General features: G+C 45.3%; 3 protein-coding genes across 4 annotated transcripts; 2 read left to right on the top strand and 1 right to left on the bottom strand.

Moving 5' to 3' along the window:
- Positions 1-10,630: 10,630 nt before the first annotated feature.
- Positions 10,631-12,496, top strand: LOC132207108 (histone H3). Of its 2 annotated transcripts, XM_059642281.1 has the most exons (2): positions 10,631-10,659; positions 12,085-12,496. In XM_059642281.1, the coding sequence occupies exons 1-2, from the start codon at positions 10,649-10,651 to the stop codon at positions 12,494-12,496; spliced, it is 423 nt and encodes a 140-aa protein (XP_059498264.1). In that variant the 5' UTR covers positions 10,631-10,648. The 2 variants fall into 2 exon arrangements, with proteins under 2 accessions (XP_059498264.1, XP_059498265.1); XM_059642282.1 differs by lacking the exon at positions 10,631-10,659 and having other exon boundaries at positions 12,080-12,496.
- LOC132206871 (histone H4-like) lies at positions 10,911-11,285 on the top strand. The gene has a single exon (XM_059641979.1). It carries the CDS (start codon positions 10,911-10,913, stop codon positions 11,283-11,285), a length of 375 nt encoding a protein of 124 aa, XP_059497962.1.
- An 816-nt stretch (positions 12,497-13,312) lies between the features above and the next one.
- On the bottom strand, positions 13,313-13,732 carry LOC132207111 (late histone H2A.2.2-like). Its single transcript, XM_059642286.1, has one exon. The coding sequence runs from the start codon at positions 13,703-13,705 to the stop codon at positions 13,313-13,315; it is 393 nt and encodes a 130-aa protein (XP_059498269.1). The 5' UTR covers positions 13,706-13,732.
- Positions 13,733-15,535: the final 1,803 nt, after the last annotated feature.

Genomic DNA, 15,535 nt, shown 5'->3' with positions numbered 1-15,535 from the left:
TTGGAAGGTGTGTTGGGATTGTGTGTGCATTTGACAGAGAGAGAGCAAGTGTGTGCATGAACAATAATGATTCTGTCAGGCTATGGTGCAGAACGTGCTTTTGGAATTCACATTGTTTAATTGTTGTATGTGACAAATATTTATCAAATTGTTAGTTCTATCCTTCTCTGTCACTGCTAATTGAATGTTTGTGTTTCAATATCTGTGCTCAATATCCAGTTCCCATGTGGGTGTTCAAACTTACAGTTTCATCAATTTGTTCACACTGACTGTAACTCAAAGTATCCTTACTAAATGCAGGAGTAATGCAGTTCTAGAGTGTATATTTTAGACGAGGATTCAGTCTCTCTCTCCTCATAAGTTTTTGACAATGTGAATGGTGAAATTGTTTGGAACTGGGTGATATGTGTTGAGAATACAGACAAAAGAAAAAAGTACTGTTTCCTTGGTGGTGTTTGACTCTCGGTTTGAATGCTTCTCTCTGAAAATTGTGTTCAACGTGTGTTCGATTCAATCCGCTGTCACTGTTCTTTCTATGCTCTGTCAGTGTAGCACACCTGGTGGTTGTTCAAAGCTACTGGTCACACTTGGCTTTGTGCTGAGGAAATATTACATTGTCCAGGTCCTTCAAATATTTGCCTGGAGGAAGACAGAAGGGTTAGCCCCTGTATATCAACATCAGCCAATACTGGCAGTATCAAACTGATCAATGTCACATTGGGTCAATAATCATTTGGATTGTTTCTTTAAAGCCAGCAATTTGAACACATCCAGGGGTCTGATTCCACTCGTGCCCTCAGAAAACAGACAAGGGACAGCCCCTTGTCTGTTTTTCCTTAAAACTCTATACCTATTGAGTGAGATCTAGAAAGTAAAGGGCCTGTACTGTGCTGTAATGTTCTATGTCTCAATGTCTATGTCTAAACAGCACCTGTATAACTCCATGGATGTCAGTGGATATGTCCGTTTTGTTATCAATCTGTATCTGTCAATTCCCAATTGTTGAATGTGTGAGTGTAATTATCAATATGTACCTGTCAGTATATGCTATGTTAATCTTTTTAACTTGACAGATTTATTATCACATACAGTGAAATACAGTGAAAACCTCAGTTTATGAGAATTTCTGGCAGATTATGTTCAGTATGGTACAGATAAAAATGACTTAAGACAGAGGCATGCAGGTTACTTTGACGGGATGTGCACTAGGAGAGATCAACATTAGCAAAATTGTCATTATTTGAGGCTAAAGAGTCCATTCATCAATCTACTCAGGGCAAGGAAGAAGCTGTTCTTGAACCTGCTCATGCGTGTGTTTAGGCTTCTGTATCTTCTGCCTGATGGAAGGGGTTGGAGGAGATCTTTGATCCGTGGAACATCTGAATGACAAAGGCACCTACGTGAAACTCATGCTCATTGACTACATCTCTGCTGTCAACACCATTGTTTTGTACAGACTGATCTCAAAACTCCATGACCTTGATCTCAGCTAGGCCCACTGCAACCTGATTCTCAGCTTTCTGACCCGTATACTGTAATCAGTAAAGATAGACAACTGCATCTCTTGTAGAATAACACAACACTAGAGTGCTCCCTCCACCCCCACAGCCTCAAGGATTTGTCTTCAGCATCCTACTGTACTCCATGTACACTCAAAACTGTGGGGCCAAATTCCAAATGAACACCGTCAACAAATTTGCTGATGACATCAGTGTAGTAGGATGGATGTCTAACTACGAGGAGTCAAAACCCAGAAGGGAGATAGAGGGCTTGGTGACATGATGCAATAAAGGCAACTGCTCTCTCAATGTAGGAAAAACTGAAGAACTGATCATTGACTTCAGAAAGAAATGAGGAAAACACCTGCCCATATACATCACTTGAACTGAGGTTGAGAGGGTGGAGAGCACCAAGTTCCTTGGAGTGACAATAACCAACAACCCACCCTGGACATCGCACGTAGATGTAACAGTTAAAAGTCACAAGGCCTCTTCTTCCTCAGGCGGCTCAGGAAATTTGGCATGTCCAGAAGGACCGTCACCAACTTCAATAAATGCACCATTGAAATCATCATTGCCTGGCTGCGTAATGACCTGATATGGCAACTGTACTGTCCAGGGCTGTAAGAAAACTACAGGTGATGTACACAGCCCAGTCAACCTGTTCCTGTCAGTGACTGGTAAATTCATTTACATAGTCACACAGCAGAGACTGACAGGGATGAGTTGGTAACGATAGAACCATAAAAATGTTACAGCACAGAAGGCACGATTCACACCATCTTGTCCTTACTGACCCAATGATGCCCCCAGATGTCCCTCCGCTTCCTGCATGCTGTTTGTCACACTGCAGCTTACAGCACTTCAGGTGCAGATCCAGGTAATTTATCTTTAAACAAGTTTACAGCCTCTGATTCCACTCCTAATTCAGGCAACAAATTCCACATACCCAACACCCTCTGCATAAGAAGCATTTTTCCTGACATATCGTTTGATCCTTCAGCTACTTTGCTTCAATCTGGTTTTTGAGCTCTCTGCCAAGGGAAACAGGTTCCTCCTGTCTACTCTACCTCTCCCTCTCACAAGTTAGTTTTCGTTAATCATGGCACATCTCAGCCTCCTCTGTTCCAAGGAATATGACCCCAAACCCTCTAATATCTCCTTGCAGCTGCAATTCTTCAGCCCTGGCAACATTCTGGTAACTCTCCTCTCCACCCCCTCCACATCAATTACATCCTTCCTGTAATGTGGTGACCAGAACTGCACACAATACTCCAGTTGTGGCCTCACCACTGTCTCATATTGTTTCATCATTACATGCCTACTTTTGTATTCCACACCATGACTAATGAAGGGGAGCATTCCACATGCCTTGTTAACAACCTTCAATACGTGTACCAATACCTTGAGGGACCTGTACACTTACACGCCAAGATCTCTCATTTCATGTACCCTTCTCAATATATTCCCATTTATTACATATTCTCATTTACTGTGTGACCTTCCCAAACTGCATTATCTCGATCAGAGCTGAACTCCCTCTGCCACTTTCCTGCCCACTCCACCAAACCATCTGTATCATTTTGCATCTTCCAATTATCCTCTCTGTTGTCCACGTCAGTTTCTGCTGTGTGAATATGTAATATAGTTATTATTTTGCAGTTGTCAGTTTCTGGTTTGTAAATGTGTGAATGAATTTATCATTCTGTGCAGTCTGTTTTTCTGTGTGAATGTCAGGATGTAGTTATTAATCTATACCTGTCAGTTTCAGCTATGACAATGAGATTTTCATTGTCAATCGCAGCCTGTCAGTTTCTGCTCTGTCAATATGTGAGTTTAGCAATCAATCTGTCCCTGTCAGACTGCTGTGTGAATACATTTGGGTAGTTATCAGTCTGCACCAGTCAACTTCTGCTTGGTGAATATGTCCCTCGGTGAATACCTGTCAGTTTCTTCTACGTGAATATGTGCATGTCACTATCGATCTGTACCTATGGCAGAAGATGAGTGTAGTTAACGATCTATACCTGTCAGTTTCTGCTCTGTGAGCAGGTGAGGGAAGCTGCCAATCTGTCCCTGTCAGTTCACGCTATTTTAAACTAAGACTGTTATTATCAATATATCTGGCCTGTGAATGTGTGATTTTACCCATCAACCTCAACCTGTCAGTTTCTAGCTTCGAATGCATAAATGCATTTATCAATGTCTACCTGTCAGTTATTACTCTGTGAATTTGTATGTAATAATAATATTCATGTCAGTATCTGCAACATAAATGTGTGAGCACATTTCTCCACCTGTCGCTGTCAGTTGCAGCTCTGTGTATCTGAGAGTTATTAGTTATCATTTATCAACCTGTACCTGTCAGTTTCTGGGTTTTGAATGTGGAAATGAATTTATCATTCTCTCCCAGCCTGTTTATGCTCTGTAAATGGGCAAGGAAAATGATCAGTCCATGCCTGTCAGGATCTGCTGTTTGAATACAAATGTCATGATAAATCTGTACCCATCAGTTCCCGGCATGTGAATGTGAGTTTTAACATCAGCTTTATTTTGTCTGTTTCTGGAATGTCAACACAGTCATCGTAGATATCAATCTGTACCTGTCAGTTTTTACTGTTGTGTATCAATGTGCCTTGATTCTCTGGCAACCAGTAACGTTCTCTTTGACTGAGAGATACATTCTGATATAGCTATTCGGGTGTCCAGACAGGGTATTAATCTCTTCTGCATTTTGTGACTTCTGCATTTACTGTCAGTTGGCAGGTTCTAGGAGGGTTCATAGAAGTGGGGCTGCTTTCCTCTGAGAACTATTCTGAATCAGTAACACGTTTTCTAGTTTGCGTGCTGAGTGTGGGTTTTCTATACCGCGCGTACCGAATGCTGGTTCTGTGTGTCAGTATGGATCTTTTTTTCTGGTTTCTGTAGTATCAGTTAGTTATTTAGATTCATTTTCTGTTGGACACTTTTAGTACTTTTTCATTAAAGAGAGTGATCTTCTGCACCTGTCTTTCTATTTCTACATTATATTTTTATACTAATACTCGATACAATAGAATGTCATTTCCTTCATCACCAGGATCAGAATCAGGATGAGGTGCAGTGCAGAAGTAGACCATTCTGCCCATTGTGCTTGCACTAGGACATTCTATTCTGCACACTAGTTTCCAGTAGTTGGTGAGAATGTGAGCTTCTTCCACTCACTCCTAATGTCTATTTGGTAGTGCCAACTGGACATTAATTCTGTAGTTATCAGCCTTTGAATAGCTGGAATGCCAGCTTTGCGATGTCTGCAACAGTCTCAGCTACAGTTGATGGATTTCATTCTCCTTTCATGTTCATTTGTGGGATTTTGTATCTGAATGCAGCATAAACTCTGCGGATATTCACTGACCCTGTGTGATTGAGGGATTTATTTTGCGTTGACATTTGTCCTTACCATGAGGCTTAATTTCATTGCATTCAATCTCAATTTTTGTTTTCAAATTTGAGTGCACAGTGGACTTTGTCAATCATAACTAGACAATGTAACAAACAAACATCGAACACCAAATCTCCTCTCTGTTGTGATCGGTGAATTTGTGCATCAGTTTACATTTGTCCATATCTGGAAATCTGTGTAAGGCTAAATTTCATTATCTTCCTTTCATCATTCAATGACTGACTGTGAGCGAGTTTTCTTGCATGCTCCTCGTCAATATATCTTTAAAGACTGTTACTGATTCATGTCACACTGACTGTTTCTGTATGTCTCCTTGTGTTTCTAGCTCATGTCATGTCATGTCATGATCTGATACTCCTCATAAGGTGTGATTCATGTGCTGTAAAACAGCTTTTTCATACATTGACTCTTGCAGAAACATGTCCACTCTTTCTCAGTCTCTTGACCAGAGTGTCAGCATGGATGAAGTGAGTTTTCATCAGTACTTTATTCAGTCTCTGGTATTATCTGTCAATCTGCTTCTCATTATTTGTCATTGTATTTCACAGTGCACGAGTATCTTTTTAAAATGAACACATCACTTTCAGATGTTGCAGGAGTGCGTTTGATTTTTCTAATCTCTACTGCTCAACATGAATGAGTCTTCATCTAATACCCTCAGTGTCAGGGCCTATAAGTGAAGGTATTTCTCCCTTTGTCAGTCTCTGATTGTGCGTGTATTCTAGATTGGTCAATCTCTGGTCTGAACGTGCATTCCAAATTTTGCTCATGTGACTGGCATCCAACAGAGAAGAACGTGGAAACTAACATGAGTGTACTAGGGAAATTCGAGAGTAACTTCAAACACTTCGTAGAAATTTGGAAACAAAATGAAAGGAGATGTACATTTCTTGTTGGACTGAAGGGAAAATTAAAAGCAATGTTAAATCCTGTAAGGTGAAGGAATGGAGAATAATGTTGTGAGAAGGGTGAGGACAGCAGTTCCTCTGCAGCCTCGATACATTTGTGGAAATAGAATGCTGACTGATTGGGTTTCGTGTTGTTAGCTGTTTTTCATTCGCGCAGACCCAAAGGGCCGAAGGGCCTTTTTCTGTGCTGCAGACTTCTATAACTTGAGGTTGTTTGGGGAGATCACTTTGAATATACCATTTTCTGTGATTTGCAGCGTATACAGAACGTTTGGTTGTTCCACATTGCAACATGCACCTTTGGACAGTGAGAGTGTGTGTGTGTGAGTGAGAGGGTTAGAATTATTCCACAAAGAATTAATTCTGTCCTTCTCATTTACTGATAAGCTTCATATAAACGTGTTTCATCCACGTTCGTAACTCTTGTCCTCTCAGTGAGCAGTTTCTTCCCATTTCTGCACTGAACTGAGGTATGGCTGTTGCCACTATGTTACAGCATGATCTATTTGTTTGTCTTGATTGTAAGTTTGAAAATGCCCTTAGTCAGTGCAGATTTAATGCTGTTCCCGAGTGTCTATTCCAGATGACCGTTCAGTCTATCCATCTTCAAAACCGGTGTCAATGTCAATGGGCTACATATTTGCTGATTGTTAGAAGCAGCTAGTCACACATGGCTTTCTACCGAGGAAATATGATAACATCCAGGTCCTTCAAGTATTTGCCTGGAGGAAGAGAGAATACACGCTTCTTGTAAAATCCTGAAAATGTGAGATAATAGGAACAGCGGACGCTGGAGAATCTGAGAATAACAAGGCGGAGAGCTGGACGAACATAGCAGGACAAGCAGCTTGGCCTGCTGTGTTCATCCAGTTTTCCACCTTGTTATACAGAAAGTCTGGCAATATTTCCACTGTTCACGGCACAATATCTAAAAACAGCGTGAAACAAAAGCTAATCGATGAATTTCCATCAGTGCTGAGAGGATAAAAAAAACACAAGACTGACCCCCAGCAGCTTCTTGCCGCTGTGACTCCCTCAGGAGGCCCACAAACAGCCCGAGAAAGGCCTCTCTCTCCACGCCCCCAGGCCGCTCTCTCTCCAAGTTCCGGGACCAGTTCCTGCCCCGCTCGGCCTCTTCCCAACAGCCCCCGGTTCTCCCTGAACTGAGCCCGAATCAATGCGGGTCTCGGAGCCCCCCTCTGTGTCCCAGACTCACATCTCGATGCGCTGCCGGAAGGAGCCTGCTGCTCCCTCGCTTCCCTGGGCGCTGGTCTCTCCATTGCGGTCTGTTTCAAACAAACCTCTTCCACTCACTGAGTAAATGCCCCTCAATGGCAGCGCAGGGGGAGGGCCTCACGCATGCGCTCCTCTGGGTTGTGTGTGTCAAGGGAAAATGCAGGGTTGCCGGGAAAGGGCGGTGCAATGGGCCTGGGAGAGGATGCTGTTCACAGGGTCGGTATGGATTTTTAGTTGGTCTGAATTGTCTGTTTCGACATTGTAGGGATTCTATGATGAGTGCTGCAGATTAGGCGCATAATTGTGAACTATATGCCAATGTTTTGTTCTGCTCATGTCACCTCCCTTACTGTTTTCATATAGAATAAAAGTTCGAACATAATTTTGAATGCTCCTGTTTCCTCCCGCAGTCCAAAGTGTGCAAGCTAGGTGGGTTGGCTGTGCTAAATTGCCCGTGGTGCCCAGGGATGTTTGGGTTAGTTGGGTTATGCACGAGAAATAAAGGATAGGGGAACAGGTCTGGGTAGGGTGCTCTTCAGAGGGCCGATGGGGACTTGTTGGACCAAATGGCCTGGAGGGGTTTTGTGTGTGGCAGCATCTTCGAAGGAAAAAGAAACAAAATTCATATTCTGGATTCAGTGACCTTTCCGCAGAATTGATGGTGGCTGGGGAAATTTCAGTTTATATGCAGAGACAAAAGGAGAGTGTGATCGGGTTTGGAATAAATTATAGGATAGAGCCGAACAGAAAGAAGAACAGTTGAACAGAGTTGATGACGATCAGGCGGGGAGGTTGAATAGTAGTTAATGGGGACTATTAGTGACTGACAGTAGGTGGTGGATAATGGCAGGGTATGTGGTGACAAGGCCTTGTGAGGGGTAGAGTTTAGGCACAAAAATTATTGATCTCGATATTGAGTCCAGAGGGCTGCAGGGTCCCCAAGTGGAAGATGAGGTGTTGTTCTTCTAGCTTGTGTTGAGCTTCAATGGAACTCTACAGCAAGACAGAGACAGAGATGTTGGACTGGGAACGGGGTGGTGCATTAAAGTGTTAGGCAACAGGAATTTCAACGTCTTTTTTGCAAGCAGTACATAGATGCTCTTCAAAATGATTACCCTGTCTATGCTTTGTTTCACAACTGGGTGTTTTAAGAGAATTTGGACAGTCTTTGTTACTGAGCAAGAACAATGCAGACTTTTCAAAGAAAAAAAATGCCAGATGTGGGCATCACTGACTGGTCTGAGCATTGATTGGCCCTCCTGAAATGCCCGTGAGAAGGGGGTAGTGAACTGTCTTCCTGAACCATTGCAATCTCTGAGCTGTAGGTCGATCCACATTGCCATTAGTAAGGGAATTGCAGGATTTTCACAGATTGACAGAGGCTGAATGGCCAATACATTTCCAAGTCAGGATGGTGAGTGGCCTGGAGAAGCTCTTGCAGATCGTGCTGTTCCCATGAACCTGCTGCTTGTCTTTCAAGATGGAAGTAGTTGTGGGTTTGGAAGGTGCTGTCTAATTTTATGTTTGAGAGAGTGGATGTTTGTGAATGTGGTGCCAATTTAACAGGTGCAGCTTTTTCATGGATAGTATCTCGCTTGCCGTGTGCAGTTGGAGCGGCACTAACACATGACTTAAATGTTGGAGATTTTGGACAGGTTTGAGAAGTCAGGAGGTAAGTTACTTGCTGCAGTATCCATAGCCTTAGACCTGCTCTTGTTGCCACTGCATTTATTGGGCGAGTCCAGTTCAGCTTGTGGTTCATGGTAGCTTCCAGGATGTTGATAGTGGAGGATACAATGATGCTGAGGCCCAAGTCAAAGGATGCCTTCCTGCACGTCGCTGTGATGCAGTTTTACACCTCACGCACTGATCAGACTTGATATAGCCTCCATCCATCCGAACAGCAAGTTCCATCACAACAACCCCCACTACAATCCCAAATCTCTATGGTATTGTATCGGTTAATGTGAGTGATAGTGAACAGAATTGGACATGTTACACTGACCCTGAGAACAATACTCCTGTATTACAGCAAAGCAGTCAATGTTCCTTCTCCTCTCGGAAAGTCTGCCCAGGCACACACTCACCTTGACCAGAGGTTAGCTGCATCCCCCCATGCTGAGAAACTGCACGGTCTGTGTGTCTATGTTTAGTGGAGAACAGCTGATCTCCGCTGGGATTGATTTTGTAATGTTCACTGTCAGAGCAGGAGAAGCAAATACAGTTGAAAACATTGGAAAGGTTCACTAAAGCGAAGGCCAAGCCGAAAGTGAAAGTGACCAAGAAAGCAGCAAAGAAATGAACCCATAGGTGCAACATGTAACCATCTGAACCCAAAGGCTCCTGTCAGAGACACCGATATCTTTCAGGAAAGAGCTGAGCCCGGATCAAAGGGTCCCTGTCCTGGTTCCAAGTGGAGACGTAGACATTAATTAATTAGAAACACTCAAAGCACACTTTCTTGGCTCCATTTACACCCAGTTCCTCCTGCACATTCTACAATGAATTAGTGTGAGGACACCCTCTCTCATTTTCACTGACCATCAGTTCGGGTGCACTTGCAGTTCAGGAACAAAAACAAAGTTACTGGAAATGCTCAGCAGATTTGGCAGCATCTATGGAGGGAAAAAAAGTGAACATTTCGGGTCCGATGACCCTTCCTCAGAACTGGATGCAGAGAGATAAAGCTGAGGCCTTTGCTGAGTACAGAGCATTCAGCATCAGAGAGCAGAAGGTTAGGAGGGATGGCCAATACCCAACATGACGTGGGGTGTTTGTGGGAGGGGATAGAGTCAGAGCGAAGGGAAGGAGAGGTAGGTTCCAGACAGCCATGGGTATTTTTGAGTTGATGCATCTTGTGGGCCTGATTGCCTGATCGGAAAAGAAAACAAAAAAATTCCTTGTTAGTCTGACGAATGAGCCGGAGGATGAAGTGGAACTGAGGAATGGTACAGCCCTGAGCCAGTGTGTTACGATGCTGTTGGAGAGAGAGGTTGAGAGTATGCATGTGCCGCCGCATCGCATTGAGGGTGGATCTCAGAATGTGGCCACAGCTGCCGTCCGTGGAATGTTGAACATCATGGTGGTATCTATGATCCTGGGAGTATTCAAAACATGTGGGATGAAACTTGAGTTGGAATCCACGTGGTGTGAGTCTGAGGCGGAGGCAGTCACTGAGGAATGTGATATGGCTGTGGAAAGTGATATTGACTGATTGAAGGGTCTCGGCCCGAAATATCAGCTTTTGTGCTCCTAAGATGCTGCTTGGCCAGCTGTGTTCATCCAGCCCCACACTTTGTTATTATGGCTGTGGAAAAGTCAATTTCAGTTCCTGTCCGTTTCTATTTTACACATTCAGGGAGAGAGTAACACTGGCGCAGAAACCCTACTTCACAACACAGCCCTCAAGAAATTATTTTGTCTGATTCTGCTGGAGCAATGGAAATTGACATTGTCTTTGAAATGGAAGCTGACATGCTGTCTTCTGAAAGAAAGGCCGGCACATGGGCGTTTAATTGTATCACAACTGCTTTTAAAAGTTCCAGGTTTTATTATCTTCGAACATGAAGCTTGAGCCTGCAGGCTTTCTGCCGGGCCTTGTGTTCACTGCCCTTGTGGAGAAAAGGTTGAGTTCCAGATCCAGTGAGGGGCGGGAGTTAGCTGGAGGCGGAGCTGGACATTTCTCTGTCTGTCACTCAGTTTCCTGCCCGGGCCGCCTCTCACTCTCTGTCAGCTCTTTCTCAGTCAGGTCGGGGCGGGCTGTATAAAGACGGAAGGTGAGGCAGCTCGGCTCTCACTCGGCAGCAATTGCAGTGAAGAAGCCTGATGTCTGGGAGAGGCAAAGGAGGCAAATGCCTGGGAAAAGGCGGGGCGAAGCGGCACCGCAAAGTGCTCCGTGATAACATCCAGGGCATCACGAAACCAGCCATTCGGCGCCTGGCTCGCCGTGGCGGGGTCAAGCGCATCTCGGGCTTGATCTACGAGGAGACCCGCGGGGTGCTGAAGGTTTTCCTGGAGAATGTGATCAGGGTTGCGGTGACCTACACTGAGCACGCCAAGCGCAAGACGGTCACTGCCATGGACGTGGTGTACGCTCTTAAACGCCAGGGCCGCACTCTCTGGATTCGGCGGCTGAGCAACTCGTCCCTTTTCCAAAGAACCCAAAGGCTCTTTTCTGAGCCACCCAAACCCTCCGATTGAGAGCGGAGACCTGAGGACGGGGAAAGGCAACACATAGGGCTGGTGCAGCGACTTTTAATTTTGAACCAATCCTTTCAGGAAATATATTAACTTCGTGCCCCGCGTTGCAGGAGAAATTATACTGTCTGCAGTAAAGTGTTTTATAAACAAGGTATCCCTGCACTACAGATAGAGGTTTCACGGCCAATCGAGACGATACTGTTCTGCAGCTGGTTATGCCCTTTCTTGTGGATACCAGTCTATCAGTAATACTACCAGTTGTCCATACCATGAATAATAATTTGCTCTGTCCGTAATTTTGGGCCCAGGCGCTAATTGCATATTGCAGTGTTTGTACTTCATTCACGCTTCCAGGAAAGATACTTTGTTCAGTTTGATTCTGGTAGCCGTGCTGATGTTTTAGTGGCGAGTTCATTCTAACTGCCTGTCAGAGACACATCAGGAAATGATTCAGAGCCCTCTCCGCGCTGACTGCAAGTTAGGTTCACAATAAAATTTTGTAAAGCATAAGATATAACCTTAGTTGCAGACGCATGCGACTTCTCGTTTTAAAATTACTTAAGTTCAGGCTGAAATCGGCGGGCGATTTGAAATTGACCAACTGTCATTTCAACTTAACAAATCAGCCTCCAACAATTATTTTGCTGCCTTTCCTGTCCTTCAGCGGCTGTTTCTCAGGGGGTTGAGGGACGGGGCTGTATCCAATCCAGGCTTTAGGGCGGGCTCTCCATTCCCTTAAATAGGCAGCGCGGCGGCAGGCTCAGCATTGATAGCGGCGGCCTGTGTGTGTTACAGAGAGAATGGCCAGAACCAAGCAGACAGCGCGCAAATCCACCGGAGGGAAAGCTCCCCGCAAGCAGCTGGCGACCAAAGCGGCCCGCAAGAGCGCTCCGGCCACGGGCGGAGTGAAGAAGCCTCATCGCTACAGGCCCGGCACGGTGGCTCTGCGGGAGATCCGCCGCTACCAGAAATCCACCGAGCTGCTGATCCGCAAACTGCCGTTCCAGCGCCTGGTGCGGGAGATCGCTCAGGACTTCAAGACGGACCTGCGCTTCCAGAGCTCGGCCGTGATGGCCCTGCAGGAGGCCAGCGAGGCTTACCTGGTGGGGCTGTTTGAGGACACCAACCTGTGTGCCATCCATGCCAAGCGGGTCACCATCATGCCCAAAGACATCCAGCTGGCCCGCCGGATCCGCGGGGAGCGCGCCTAAAAGGAGCGTGCCCGACCCTACACATTCACCCCGAGAAACAACGGCTCTTTTCAGAGCCACTACACTATCCAGAGAGAGAAGCAATCATCAGGCACTGCGGACTTTAGTTAATGCTATTGATGTCAGCTCAATGCAACAGCTCTAACAGAAACTGAATGTGTCTGAGATGCACTAATTCATCTTAAAGACAAGAGGCTACTCCGGGCAATCAGATTTATACACTTTCACTAATCGCAACAAATTCAAGTACTGCACTCCACGTTTTACAATTTATACATTTCCAATTGAAACGCCTGTGTGCGAATTGCTTCCCTGGGCGTTTCCCCAGCTGTAACTGAACTTGGCGGAGGAGGATGGTGGAAGACAATCGCCAATTTCAAAACCCACCACAACACACAAACGATTTTTATATTTTTGTTCGTGCACTCGAAATTTTGCCCAATCTCCCACGAGTCTATTTGTTCGACCCACTGAGGAGGGTCGGTTCTGTTTCGAAGGGCCTCTTTCTGGCGCAGAGCTATCCCATGTCTCTATTTCCCTGTCAGCGTATTGATGGGAATGCCCCTTTGAGTCACTGTTTCAAGTCTCTGTCCCTGTAGCAAAACCTCCAACTTTATTCGTCCCGTCCGGCAGCTGTTCTACTGTTATCCGTGTGAAGGAGAAAGCAAAAGGGATTATTTTTGCTCATTTAGAGGCCCGTGTTTCCACATAAAATGCAAATTAATTAGCCAGCAGTGATGGTCTAGCTGCTTTTCACTGATGTGGTGGGTGGCTCTTAAAAGAGCCTTTGTGTTTGCAAATTCAAGAACGGCCTCTTCACTTTTTAGCGGAGCCCCCTGCGGCGGTTTTCTTGGGCAGCAGCACGGCTTGGATATTAGGCAGCACCCCGCCCTGAGCGATGGTCACCCCTCCCAGCAGCTTGTTGAGCTCCTCGTCGTTGCGCACGGCCAGCTGGAGGTGCCTGGGGATGATGCGGGTCTTCTTGTTGTCCCGGGCCGCGTTACCGGCCAGCTCGAGGATTTCAGCCGTCAGGTACTCGAGCACCGCAGCCAGATAGACCGGCGCTCCGGCACCCACACGCTCAGCATAGTTACCCTTTCTCAGGAGCCTGTGAACACGGCCCACCGGGAACTGCAAGCCAGCCCGGGACGACCGGGACTTGGCCTTCGAGCGAGCTTTCCCTCCACTGCCCTTTCCTCTGCCAGACATTGCCACAACCTCACAAACACTTTTACAGAGAATGCTGCAATGTGGCCCCATCCCGCCCTCTTATACCTTCGGGAGGAATGGGGGTGCGGCCATTGCTGATTGGTCACATTGTTCGGTATCTCCTCATGTCGTTTCCATTCCCAATCAGATATCTGCTTCCCTCACCAATCCGGAGAGGGCCAGGGGAGGAGGCGGGAACGTCCTGGCGCCAAATCATCAACCGCTTTCTTTCAAACTCGGAAAGCCCGCCAATATGTACAAAACTGGAAGAAGTTTTACAAAGAAGAATACGTTCATATTTCAGATAATTTACTGTTAGAATACACCTGTATACTGCACACAATCTCTCTCTGATTCCCAGGCCTCAGTGAATCGATGTGTTTCTGATTTTTTTAATACTTAAGAATGAGCAGATGGCAGAAAAAAGAGCCCGACAAAAGTAAGTCTCTGCACAGATTTATTTTATTTCAGATCAGCATATAATGCCGATAATGGATATAATGATAACAGTATCACACAACAATTTCTTTCCCGTTGAGCGCATTACTGCTTTAAACAACATTTTACAATCGCGCTCCCTACTGCACGAGATCAACAATATTTCTACTTTTGCGATGCCAGTCCGGCAGCTGTTCTGCTTTCATCTCGGTTCACTTTGAAATGCTCCCACCGACAGCAGAAAGCCTCATTTATAGCTTTCTGCAAAACTGGACAGAACCCGCGGGGAGATTTGAAAATTAAACAAAATTCCTCTGCGTGGAAACCGTAGGAAAATACCGGCGCCAAATCATCCACCGTTTTCTTTCCGATTTGAAAAGCCCGCCAACATGGGCAATACGAGGAAGACGCTTTACATGAATGCTTACGATTTAATTTCCTTTCAGATTACAAAAATTGATACTTGACATAACCTCTCTTTCTCACTCAATGAGTGATACCGGCTTCGGCAAATTTTGTAATTATTGTGCTAGATTTCATTTTGAAAAGCCTCTTACCGAGAACGGCAAGCCCCACATACTGCATTCTGAAAATAAACTCGGAGAACTTCACGTAGAGATTTGGAAATTGAAACAAAACACAAATCGCACGATACTACTCTTCGTTGGTCTCAAATATGGGGTCATTTGCTTTCGTTGCCACGGGAGAAATTTAGGGCTCATTACCCACAGGGACAAAACCCTCCAACACGTCCGAAATAGGAAAAAGACGTTTTACAAAGAGGAATGAATAATTTTTCATCGAATTTAATTCATTTTCATATTGCAAGTGCGTCTGAAATATTAAGGAAAAACTCACATAACGTTCTTGCCGTTGAGAGAGGTGAAACTTCAGTTTAAATTTGCCGTCCCTATTGTCCTTGATCAGACTTCAGCCAGTTTCACATCTCAGTTCAGTTTGAAAGCCTCTTCGCGACACCTGACAGCCTCATTTGCAGTGCTCTGCAAACATCAGACGAAGCCTCAGTGGCGTTTTGAAAATTGAAAAAAAAAGAAAAGGACAAGTAAGTTTCAAAATCTATTCGTGGGACGAGAACAGTTACTTTCCTTTCCGGGGTCGAAACTCGTGTTTCATACCCCAGGGGGCACTGTAGCTTATGCACGGATCAAGGGTTAAAGAGTATCAGTGTTAATGGGAACTGCAGATGCTGGAGAATTTTTTTTTAAGATTCCCTCCAGTGTGGAAACAGGCCCTTCAGCCGAACAAGTCCACACCGCCCCTTGAAGCATCCCAACCAGACCCATCTCCCTATAACCCACACTCCCCTGAACACTACGGGCAATTTAGCATGGCCATTCCACCTAGCCTGCACATCTTTGGACTGTGGGAGGA

This window comes from Stegostoma tigrinum, chromosome 44 (genome assembly GCF_030684315.1).
Source record: "Stegostoma tigrinum isolate sSteTig4 chromosome 44, sSteTig4.hap1, whole genome shotgun sequence".
Classification (NCBI taxonomy): Eukaryota; Metazoa; Chordata; class Chondrichthyes; order Orectolobiformes; family Stegostomatidae; genus Stegostoma; species Stegostoma tigrinum.
This window is presented reverse-complemented; position numbering and strand designations above follow the sequence as displayed.